Genomic DNA, 12427 nt, shown 5'->3' on the forward strand with positions numbered 1-12427 from the left:
AAATAATATCCATCCCCGTCTGTATCCTCTTGAAAAGGCTCAGCTGTTTTCTGTCATGCTCAGGATAGACTGAGGTTGGGGGGGAAAAAATTACGATCATTTTAATTCTTTTTGTTTTTTTAGAAAATAAAGGAATCATTACAATAAGTAGACACAGTAAAGTCCTTTTTTTTTATATATATATATAAATATAAGCAGTCAAGTTCTTTTTATTAGAAAACCTTAGATGAACTGGTGCCAAGGGATATGAAGTAAAAACACAACAGTATAAAATAAAAGGGGCAGCTGTCTACCGGAAAATAAAGGGAAAACAAAACGATTTTGTTTTGTGAATGGAAAATGTTCCACACCGAGTCTTGTGCGTGCTTCAGCCGAAGAATGAACTCTACTCAGAAGATACGAGTTGGGCTTGAATGGGTTCTTTATTAAAAGATGGTTAAAATAAAACAAAAACATGGTGTCCTGTCTAATCCCCAATGATAAGTCACATTATGCCTTTGACCGAGAACCCAGACAGATAACCTATAAAACAAAACTGATCATCACTGGCCCAGTCCATGGATGGGGTTGGGGGGGCTTTTCGGCTTTTGCCAGATGCCACAGTGAATATCTCAGGAGTTTCGTTATCTTTTCTAGTGCTGTCTGATATTTGTTTTTTTGCCTCACTCTGAACCGATTGTGCTTGACTTGACTTGTCGTACCATCAGTTGCACAGGTGCGAACTGATAAGCATACGCTGTTGAACTCATGATACGGAAATGGGGAAAAAATAGGCAGAAAGGTAAAAGTTTGAAGATTGTAAAGATAACTTCTGATTTATTTTTTTTTCACTTGAAAATGGGACAAACATTTTGGATGAGTGTATGAGTGAAATGGTAGACACAAGCTGAAAACAGTGTGGCTTAAGAAAGGGCTTGATTTTGTACAGAAAACAGAACAATAAATATTTCACAAAGCCAAGCTGATGTGACCTCTGGTCAACACTTCAACATAAAAAAAAGGATAAAGTGCATCTGTTTTAAACAGAGCACAACACAAGCAATAATAAATAGTTCAAACCTGTAGTATAAGAACAAATCTCAAGTTACAATAAAAAGCTCTAAATACAGAAATAGAAAAAAAGCTAATAAAATAGTTGTCTTGCCATTACAAATAGGTCCAACTCAAGTGGCATTGATTTGCTTTGCATTTTAAGTACAATTCTTAAAAATACAACAGCACTATTAAAGTGTTTGGTCATGATAAAAAAAACAAGCTATGGACTGTACTTGACAGAGGCAGGATGAAACACAAGTTCTTGAACTTTGAATGTTTTAATCAGAGTTTTGTTTCTCTTAAATCTCCAAACAGGGAAGTTCACCGTGCTGTCAGGCTAGTGGTAAATGGCAGCTTGCGGCGGGGGGCTTAAGTCTTGCCTGACGACGCACTATGGCATAAACTGCTAATGGCCTGAACATTAACCAGAGATGGGCGACGTCACATAATTAAATGGTACCACGTTAAAGGAGTAACCACTGATGCTCAAAGTGATCTGATATCAAATGGTCGCTGGGGCGGTTGGGGGGGGGGGTAATATCTGCACGAGAAAACAAGCCCAGTTTTTTTTTTAAAGAAAACAAGTTTGCCAAGTTCAGGGAAGCAGCTATCAAAGTTCTCTGCTGGAAGTCATTGTGCAATCACCTTTGCTCAGCTCAAAGGTCCTCAATTCCCGGGTAATGACATCTGACACTTTCAACAGGTGCTTCCTTCTGCACCTGTACATCCTCACCTAGCCAACGATGAGAAATGACCACCTGGGTGAATAACAGAGGTCTGCCCTTGCCTGTACACCCACACCCAATGGTGTGCACGCCATTTCTACAGGGGGCCACATCTGTGAACAGGCAGGTTCTTGGTCACTGCCCAGATGAACGCCTCCTTCCCTCTGTGTAGGCTGAGAAGGCAGTGCCTTGGAAAGGGTCTGTAACGCAACGCCACTTTCATTTCCTAACGTCCCTTCAGTGGCAGATCACGAGGCACTTGTCTTTCCTATAGGTTCAGCTAATGCCCGTCCCCCAAATCCTTTCAAGTGGACTTTGCTTGATGATGCAACAAGCAAACACTGCCACTTTAGAGTGAAAAATAAACCCCTTGGCAGAGTGGAGGGGGGTAACAGATATGAATCCATTTTATCACTTCCAGTCCTCTCTTTTACTACAGTGCATGGGACATTGAAAGGTCGAACAATGATTGTATTTTTGCTGCAGGTGAGTTATGGAAAAAATGGCACAATGAGCCTCGAAACAGTTCAGGGGTTCTCCAGCACCAGACTGATCCGGGAAAACATAGGTCAACGTACCAGGGAAGGTGGCAGAAGGCCTTTTAGTGGATGGAGAGGGAAGGCTGCAAGGATGGTAACATTGGAACACCGTTGCAGTTTGGCCAAGTGTCAAGGTTGGCACTATTACCTGGGCAGTTCCAAGGCAATCTAGGTGTAGCTTGTACACTAGGAGAACTGATACTAGCCCTGGGTTCGGAATGGCATTGACCCTTATTCTGTCTCAGTGAGCTGCCTATACTGGATAGGGTCGTGCAGAGGGAAGCATGAGGCATCCTTGAGAATAATGACCGTCTCCAGCAGCTATTATTATTATTAAAATGAAATAAAATCATGCAACCATCAACGGCTGACACAATCAACTCCAATTGACAACAGTTGCAGAACAGCATTGAAACCTCGACGGCTTTGTAATTTTTTATTTACAGGAAATGCAAAAATTTGGCTAAATAACAAAACTTACTAAGAACTGTAAGTAACCGAAAACACAATCAGGTTAACAAGTGCTGCTCGCACCTTCAAATGGTGGAGGACTAAGGTTTGAGAACTTGAAGTATTACATTTTCCTAATGTGCCAATTAAGTGCTCAGAATGGTTTGTATCCCTGTTTTTAGTGCAAATTTCAAAGTGTCAAAATACAAAATGGTTTCATCCCACCTCCGCTATTATTACAAATGTTGAGGAACTGTGGAATGCGAAATTAGAAGTGAATGATTCTGTTAACACAAGAAACCAAATGGCAGCTTAGATCAACACATCGATACCCTGCCTCATCGGTTTTACACAGCAGCAGACCAACGAGGCCCAAAACCCAAATCCCCATGGAAACGTTGGGACTCAACAGTGCCATGCACACAACATGGATGCATCAGGGACAAAACAAAAAAGAAAAGAAAAATGCAGAACTATTGAAGGTAGGTCCACTGTTGGTAAATGCAGTATTTTTTTTTCACTTCCACTTTTGATGGTCTCTACATTTAGTGACATCTAGTGGTATCTAATACTGCACAAATCAATGAGCTAATCATTGATTTTACTTCAAGAAAAGGACTGTCCACGTATTTTACAAAACAAATAAAAGGCAAAAATGGCATCCAACGTGAGGAAACTTTGTCCCTGAGGGACGTACACCTGCTCAGCATGTGTCACCCATCGCCTCCCGTGCCACACACTGAATGATCCCTAAAGCAGTGTGGGGGCCACAACATGTTTTGGTCTTCCTTCAGTTGGATTTACATTGATCTAACTCTGACCACAACGGATCAAAACAGAGTCTGTGTGAACAGGGAGAGCGAAGGTTGCAAATCACAAAGAAGAAAAAAAAACGCAAAACAGACTGGCAGAAAACTGTAAACCATGCATATTCATCGAGGTGGAAAGTCGGGCGGTGGTAGGGGAAAGGGGGAACTGTACAACTGAAAATCAAATTATCAGTGACCAGCAATGCATTTCCTAATTCCTTTTTTGTATTTTTTTTTTAAACAAAAGGTCGTTACACGACCTTTCTTTCTCCTGTACAATAAGATTTCAGAACATACAAATTATTTTTGCACTATTTTTATCCTGCCAAAATTAAAAAAATATATTATGGCAGCTTGTGTGTGTTTTTTTTTCCTTCTAATCCACTACCAAAAAAAAAGGTACTTTTTCTTTTTTTTGTTGTACCTTTAAAAGGACAAGCAAACAGTTAAAAAATACAAGCTCCTGTATAAATACAGCAAGTGCCTACACTATTATGAACCAATACCAAGTAACTATTCCAGAGAAACAGAGGGGGAAAAAGTACAGGTCAGGAATGTGATTTTAGCAAAGCAATTACATGAATATGCACTTTTCTACTAATTTTTTTTTCTTGTCTACATATGGTAGCGGTAATCGTTCTTCCCAATACAAGTTCTATACAATTTTTGAAAAAAGATAAAACACTCAAGGCAAAAAAGTCTACTAAAACTGATAGTCAATTAGACTTTACAATTACAGTGACAAGAACAATTTTAGACCCACAAATTTACTTGCAACAATTTCCATTTTTGAAAAAAAAAAAAAAAAAAAAATCTTTTTTTGTCGTTTTTTTTCCTCCTCTCCATTTTGTAAAATGCCCAGGCATTCTCCATTATTACAAATACTGGTACACTTTTACAGTGATCAAGAAACTGTAATATATATATTAAACCCCGTCACCAGTTGATTCAGATAACCAATATACACATGGCCATAATGGCACCCATGTAATTTACGAAGCGAACTTCGAGAAAAAAAAAACCTCTTGATCATTCAACAAACACGCACGCACGCACACACAATATTTTTTTTTTGTTGTTTTTTTTTCTCTCCACTCTTGTAGATATTCAATACTGTAAACTTATTCGAGACTGAGTGCACTAAATTCTGTTCAGAACCAAAAAAAAAATAAAAAATAAGGAGTAGCCATTGTTCCTGATGAGTAACTGTCTTTATGTTCACGTTGGGATTCTGGAGGCATCTTTTATTTTACTATTGAGCCTTGCTACAGTGAGTTCCCCACAGTTTAAGCAGCGTCCTGCAGTGTCAATTGATGATCATAGAACGACAGACCAGTTTCCGTAGTTGGGGTTGGGGGTTATTGGGTTAACTGGGGGGAAAAGGGATGATGCCACATCTTCACCAACTTGTAGCGTCTGGCGTGAAGATCCGCTGATTGTTTTATTTTGTTTGTCTATAAATTCTGGATTGTTGGTGCATGTAGAACTCTAGAATCTAATGACGTACATCTTTCTCTTTGTTGTGTGATTTTTTTTTCCTCTCTTCTTCAAATCAGTACTTTTTTTTTTTTTTAACTTCACAAAAAGTGGTTTTGCATTTGTCTCAGAGACTCATTAGGAAGATCAAATATTCAAGGCACTCATGTCAAATTGAATGGCAGTATAAAAACTGTCAACTGACATTAACTTTTTTTTAAAATATAGTGCCAGTATTGTGAATGCTACTCTAAGCAACACTGACACTTTAATCTCAGTTGTTCCCTATTGTATACCATAACCCTTTTTTTGGACCATAGATTTCCCATAGTTTTTCTTGTTCAGAAGTCGCAGTTTCTATAATTAAAAAAACAAATATGTTAAGGTGCGGGTTCAAAAAAAGGAAATATCTCAGGTACAAATTTAGCTCTTTAAAACACAATGGCCTTAGTAGACCATTCATCTCCTGTTGGCAAAATACCTGTGCATTTCTGCAATAATGCTTATCGCATACAATCAAGCACAGATGTTTTGATAGGCGTTGGCAATAATGCACTTCTGACTTTGCTCGATTTACGTTTGCTATGCATTTTACTCACTAGTTAGTAACACAAACTGAAAGACCGTTATTGCTTAGGTTAAGTTTCTGGCCGGTTATCACTGGGCACTAGAGAGAAAGTTGCCTCTCTCATCTGTCCGCCCCTTTTCTTTTTTTTTTTTTTCTCTCTTCTTTCATCCTCATTCAAAACTCGTTTTAGTTTTTAGCCAAGGGTCACTGGCGAAAATTGGCAGCGGCAGTTCCAGACTCCAGTGGACGATGGCAAGATCTGTGCTACGATTCGAACCCAGTTTGCAATTTTTTCATTTTTAGAGAAACGACTATTTAAGTGCTACGTTTAGGATTGCGATCCGCCGCGGCAGGCTCTCTCCTCCCTTCGTCTTTCAAAAACGGAAACAAATTTTTGTAAAAAATAACACACAAAAAAAAGTTTTTTCTTTTGTGCAAATCCAATCTGTCTCACTCCCCGAGCGACCCCTCCCTTGATGAAACCAAAAGAAAAAAATAGAAAATTAAAGGAATCAACAAAACGCGGCTTCTATCCAAGAAATTACGGTGTTAACTATTCAATTCCAAATAAGCAGAGGCCCCAGAGAAGGGTTATTTCTACAGATCTGCACTTCAAAATGCAAGTCATCTCAGGTTTGTTTTTTTCCCTTAACAAAAAGAGGGTAAAATCAAAAAGGGATACCCTAAAATAAAATCAAAACAAAGAACGAAAAAAATAAAAGAAAAAGTACCTGCACGTGATACTTGAAAAAAACTAGTTTAAAAAAATAATAAATACAGAAATTATTGCACAATGGAAAAGGCTCAACATTATTTTACTGCCTCTACCCTCTGATTTGATTGAGCTTCTCAGACACAAATTATACCTTGAAAATTAAGTGCCACAAGAGGCACTGTGGCAGACTTTTTTTCTCAGTTGGCAATTAATTAAGCTTTTACAATTGAAAAAAAAAAGTTTTTTTTTGTGCGTGTATGTGTGTGTTTTGTGTGTTTTTTTATATAACCAAGTCCTCTTTTTGCGTGTTGTGTTGTGTGCGCGTGTGTGCCCGAGTGTGTGTTGTGTGTGTGTGTGTGTTTTTTTTTGCCTTATATAATTTCTAAAAAAAAAAAACCTTTCAAGGAGCTTTAGCTTCTTTCTGCTTGTTCGATTTTAACGTCACTCGTCAGCAAGTGTTCTCCGTGCCACTTTTTCATGTGTTTCTCGAGGGTGCTGTAAACGCTGAAGGGCATTTGACAAATGTCGCACCTGTAAACCTCCTTGCCGATCTGGCCGTGCGTTTTCATGTGGCGGGTCAGCTTGCTGCTCTGGGCGCAGGCATAGTTGCAGAGCTCGCACTTGTAAGGCCGCTCGCCCGTGTGGCTCCGGCGGTGCACTGTCAAGTTGCTGCAGTTTTTGAACACTTTGCCGCAGTACTCGCACGTGTCGCTCCGGCGGCCTTCCTTCGAGCTCGGCCGGCCGGGCCCGGGGCCCATGTGAGGGGTGCTGCCGCTGCTCGCCGTGCCGCTCCGCCCCGACAGGCCGCCGTCTAGCATGTCGCCGGGGGGGGTGGAGAACCTCAGGCTGCCGTTCTCGGACGAGTGCTCCGACGAGGTGGCGAACGGCGACTGCCTGGAGTCGCCGAAGCCCAGGAAGGGGTCTTTCATGAAGTGCCGGGAGGCCGCGTAGCCCACCAGCCACTGCGAGTAAACGTTCTCTGAGGGGATCAAGGGCGCGGGGGACGACAGGTCCAGGTCCTTCTCCATCTTGATCCTCTTGGCCGAGGCGATGGAGGAGGGCGACGGGCTGGCGATGAGGGGCGGCTTCCGAGGCAGCAGCATGGGGAAGGCCTCGGGGGGAGGCCCGAAGCCTCGGCCGTTCACCGCGCCCTCCTCGCCGGGCCTCTCCATCTCGCCGGCCACTGAGTCCTCGTCGCCCGTGTCCCTCTGGCCGTCGGACGAGCGCTTGGAGAAGATGGAGCGCTTCTGTGCCTCGCTGTAGTGCTGGATGGCGCGCAGGCCCACGTTCTCCATCACCTTGCCCAGCACGCAGTGTTGCTGCTGCTGCTGCTGCTGCTGCTGCTGCTGCTGCTGCTGCTGATGGTGCTGCTGCAGCTGCAGCTTGTCGTTCACCGGCAGCTTGAAGCCGTTCTCCCGGTTGCGGCTCAGCTCCGAGTCCATGCTGAAGCTCGACTCGGGCCGGCTCTCGTTCTCCAGCTCTTCCTCTTCCTCCTCTTCCTCCTCCTCCTCCTCCTCCTCGTTCTCGTTCATGAAGCCGGAGCCCGAGCCGGGGCCTCCTCCGCCGGCCTTCAGGCCGCAGCCCTCCCCCCCGGCGTGCTCGCTGGTGCCCGGCTCCGGCGAGCTGGCGGCGGACAGGCCGTCGTCCGACCTGCCCGCCATGGAGGAGCTCTTGTGCACGTGGGTCTTCATGTGGCGCTTCAGCTTGCTGGCCTGCGAGCAGGCGTGGTCGCACAGCTGGCACTTGTAGGGCTTCTCGCCCGTGTGGCTCCGCCGGTGGACGATCAGGTTGCTCTGGAACTTGAAGGTCTTGCCACAGAACTCGCACGACTTGGTCTTGGCCTGAGACTGTGGCGGGGTGGTGCTGCTGGGCGGCATTGGCGGCAGCGGAGGGGTGCTCAGAAAGGGCGACTTGGGGCTGGGCAGGAAGGGCTGGAGCAGACGGTGCATAGGGTTGTGGCGGCTGGGGGAGAGAGGAGGCGTGGAACTGTTGTTCCCTGCCAGTTCCCGGAGCCTCCTGGAGAAGTCCATGGTCTGGGACTCCATGCCCAGCGGGTGGTTCAAGCGCATTACTCTGTCGAAGGCACTGTGATGCTGAGATACCAAGCCCATTTCGTCGGCACTAAGGCGGTCCAAGCGATGGGGGTCTAGGTGGTGCCGAGGGGGCGGGCTGAAGATGGGGGGAGTGTTGGGCAGGCGCCCGTCGCCGAAGCCCGGGTGCTCCTGGAGGATGGGCCCTGTCATCCGCAGCAGGTTGAAAGGGTTGTTCTCGCCCAGGAAGTTGGTGAGAGGCGACTGCGAGATGGGGTCCGGGCCCAGGGAAGGAGGAAGGCCAATCCGTGGAGTTAGGGGACTGTTGGACGGGTGGGTCTCCAGGTAAATGCGGAATCCGTGCGTGTTCTGTGCGTGTTGGAGCAGAAACCAGGCGCTCATGAAAGGCTGCTTGCAGGTTGTGCAAATGTAGCTGGAAGGCTCGTCTTTACCTGCAAGAAAAACAACGAGAGCACGGGTTAGAATAATCTCACCACCACAGTACAACGTTAGTTTAGTTCACAGACACAGCAATGGTACCGGCCCTTCGGCCGAGCAAGTCAACACCAATCATCGACCACTCGTTCCACATCGTCCCACTTTCACATCCACTCCCTAACGTTAAGGACAATTTGCAGATGCAAATGGGTGGCGCAGAAAGTGTGCCTTTAGACTTTGGAGATGCAGCACGGAAACAGGCCCTTCGGCCCACTGGGTCCGTGCCGGCCAGCACTATCCTACACACAACGGACAATTGTACCAAAGCCAATTAACCTACAGATGGGCACAAAAGGCTGGAGTAACTCAGCGGGTCAGACAGCATCTGCGGAGAAAAGGAACGGGTGACGTTTCGGGTCAAGACCCTACAACCTACCAACATGTAGGTCTTTGCAAGAGATGGGGCTCCATTCATTGGAATTCGATAAATGCGTCAGAAAACATTTGCAGGGTTAAGAGAGAAGGGGGAAAGGGTGAGTGAGTCCTGACAAAGCTGCCAGAGGCAGGAGGGGCTGAATGGCCTGCTTCACGCACAGCAGGCACCTGATGCAGGTAAGGCATGCTATGGCTGAAAGCTGTGGGCACGGATGAGATGCGCCTGGACTTTTAAGACCATCGGGTGGGTTCAGGGGACAGAAGAAGAGACTATGTGTGCAGTCGTTCTCATCACTTCCACATTTCAATGAAAGTCAATTTTCTATTAGTCTGATCTAATGCTGTGACAGAATCAATTATGACACACAGACATCCAAAAGCTATTTTCAATAATTAGCAAACAAAGCATGGAACTGAATAAGATAGCATTTATCTTCCCTGGTGAATGAACATAAACCAGAGACCTCCAACACTAACGGAGGTTACCAGTTAAGACCAGTTAGTCCTCCCCTTATCATTCGAACATTTCGATTCGCAGCAGGCACACACACAGAGACACACACGCGACACTCTCTTCCAGCCAGTACCGAGAAGGAAAGCTTCCTAATGCAGAGAATCTTTGCTTTTTTTTTTGGTCACGTTTCAAAATATGAACTTTATTCATAAAAATATGAAAGAAATATTTTTTAAATGGGACACGGCTTTCTTTGCAGTCGCGTTATAGCTCGGTCTATAGGTTCTCAACAACGTATTGGGATTGAATTCCCAAATGGGAGTGGGAGATGCTGACCAAAATCTCGGCCTTCTCGTTGACTGTGCTTCAGAACCCTCATCAGTCACATTCTTTTAGCTTAGAGTCATACAGTGTGGAAACAGGCCCTTCGGCCCAACTTGCCCACGTCAACCAACGTGTGCGCACCTACATTAGTCCCACCTGCCTGCGTTTGGCCCATAAACCTCTCCTATTCGTGTCAGTCGTGGCGGCACGGTGACGCAGCGGTAGAGTTGCTGCCTTACAGCGAATGCAGCGTCGGAGACTCAGGTTCGATCCTGACTATGGGCGCCGTCTGTACGGAGTTTGTACGTTCTCCCCGTGACCTGCGTGGGTTTTCTCCGAGATCTTTGGTTTCCTCCCACACTCCAAAGACGTACAGGTTTGTAGGTTAATTGACTGGGTAAATGTAAAAATTGTCCCTAGTGTGTGTAGGATAGTGTTAGTGTGCGGGGATCGCTGGGCGGCGCGGACTCGGTGGGCCTGAAGGGCCTGTTTCCGCGCTGTATCTCTAAATCTAAAAAAAAAGTCAGACCAAGGAACTGATTGTGGACTTTGGAAGAGGAAGGATGAGGACCCACAAACCTGTCGAGCTATATCGATGGGAAGATGGTGGAGAGAGTCAAATTTCTGGGCGTGCATATGTCTCAAGATCTTTCCTGGACCCAGCACAAACTGATGCGATTATAAAGATTGCGGAGATTTGCTATGTCAGAGAGGGCTCGCACTTCTCCAAGTGTACAGTGGAGAGCACATTGACTGGTCGCACCACCGGTTGCTTCGGCGAACTTGAACGCTCGGGAATGAAGAAGACGGCAAACGGTGGTGAACACGGTCGGATCTATCACGGGTTCTGACCTCCCCACCGTCTCAGGGATTTGCAGGAGTCGCTGCCTCAGAGACCCACACCACCCTGGCCACACACTCATTTCACCCTTGCTATCGGGAAGAAGGTACAGGAGTCTGAAAACTGAAACGTCCAGGTTCAGGAACAGCTTCTTCCCAACAGCCATCAGCTTATTAAACACCACAACCTCCAAATAAGCTCTGAACTACATTGACTCGGGGACAATGGTTTTGTCTTATTGCACTATTATTGTTTGTTTTTATGTGTACGTGTGTGTGTGTGTGTGTGTGTGTGTGTGTGTGTGTGTGTGTGTGTGTATGTGTGTATGTGTGTGTGTGTATGTGTGTGTGTATGTGTGTGTATGTGTGTGTGTATGTGTGTGTGTGTGCGTGTATGTGTGCGTGTGTGTGTATGTGTGTGTATATGTGTGTATGTGTGTGTGTATGTGTGTGTATGTGTGTGTGTATGTGTACGTGTGTGTGTGTATGTGTACGTGTGTGTGTGTATGTGTGTGTGTACGTGTGTATGTGTGTGTGTGTGTGTATGTGTGTGTGTATGTGTGTGTGTATATGTGTGTATGTGTGTGTGTGTGTGTGTGTGTGTTTGTGTGTGTGTGTGTGTGTGTGTGTGTGTGTGTGTATGTGTGTGTTTGTGTGTATGTGTGTGTGTATGTGTGTGTGTATGTGTGTGTGTGTATATACTGATCTTTTTTTCCTTCGTTATGTTGTTTACAGAGTGCTATGTTTACATATTCTGTTGTGCTGCTGCACAACTTAGAATTTCATTGGTCTGCCAAGGACAATAAAACGCTCTTGACTCTACCTGTCTAAACGTTTCTTAAACATTGCGACGGTTAAGTTAGTTTTGTCACGTGTACTGAGGTACAGTGAAAAACCTTGGCTGCGTGTTATCCAGTCAAAGAAAAGACCCATAACATAATCTTTGATCTTATCTTTCATTCTGCAAAATGCGCCCTCTGGCCCACACTGTGTTTTTGGTTGCTCGTCAGGTCTGAAGAAGAGTCTCGACCCGAAACGTCACCCATTCCTTCTCTCCTGAGATGCTGCCTGACCCGCTGAGTTACTCCAGCATTTTGTGATACCTACATTGGTTGCTCAAGTTCAAGGGCCATTTTAAACAGACTTGAATTTTTATAGCACCTTTCATGTCTTTAAGGCACTCAATGAACTTATCAGAAAATGGGTGTTCCTTTGCAGGGAACACAGGTGTTTCTTGACTCACACACATTTGATGAATAATTTTTAGCTGCAATGCCATTGTTTCTTCTGGGGACAGGACTTTGATTCAGGATTCTCCCTGTGTTTGGAAAAGGACCACCCATTGCGTGATGGTTTAGTTTAGAGGCAGAGCATGGAAGCAGGCCCTTCTGCCCACCAAGTCCATGCCGACCCTGTATCACCCGTTCACACTGGTTCTAGGATAGCACACTTTCCCATCCACTCCCTGCACACGAGGGGCAATTTACAGTTAACCTATAAACCCACATGTGGGAGCAAACTGGAGGAAACCCACACGCTCACAGGGAGAATGTGCAAACTCCACACAGGCAGCACCTGAGGTCAGGATC

At 45.3% G+C, this 12427-nt stretch overlaps 1 protein-coding gene across 2 annotated transcripts in view; it reads right to left on the reverse strand.

Moving 5' to 3' along the window:
* Positions 1–319: 319 nt before the first annotated feature.
* LOC144597445 (B-cell lymphoma/leukemia 11B-like) overlaps positions 320–12427 on the reverse strand; it is a 205743-nt gene continuing 193635 nt past the window's right edge. The window contains exons 3-4 of one of the 2 annotated variants that reach the window (XM_078406849.1): positions 6715–8799; positions 320–5391 (exon numbers count right to left, since the gene is read on the reverse strand). In XM_078406849.1, coding sequence (XP_078262975.1) covers positions 6728–8799 — 2072 coding nt within the window. In that variant the 3' untranslated portion in view covers positions 320–5391; positions 6715–6727. The remainder of the gene's footprint in view (positions 5392–6714; positions 8800–12427) is intronic. The other variant, XM_078406850.1, reaches the window with a different exon arrangement.

This window comes from Rhinoraja longicauda, chromosome 10, assembly GCF_053455715.1.
Source record: "Rhinoraja longicauda isolate Sanriku21f chromosome 10, sRhiLon1.1, whole genome shotgun sequence".
Lineage (NCBI taxonomy): Eukaryota > Metazoa > Chordata > Chondrichthyes > Rajiformes > Arhynchobatidae > Rhinoraja > Rhinoraja longicauda.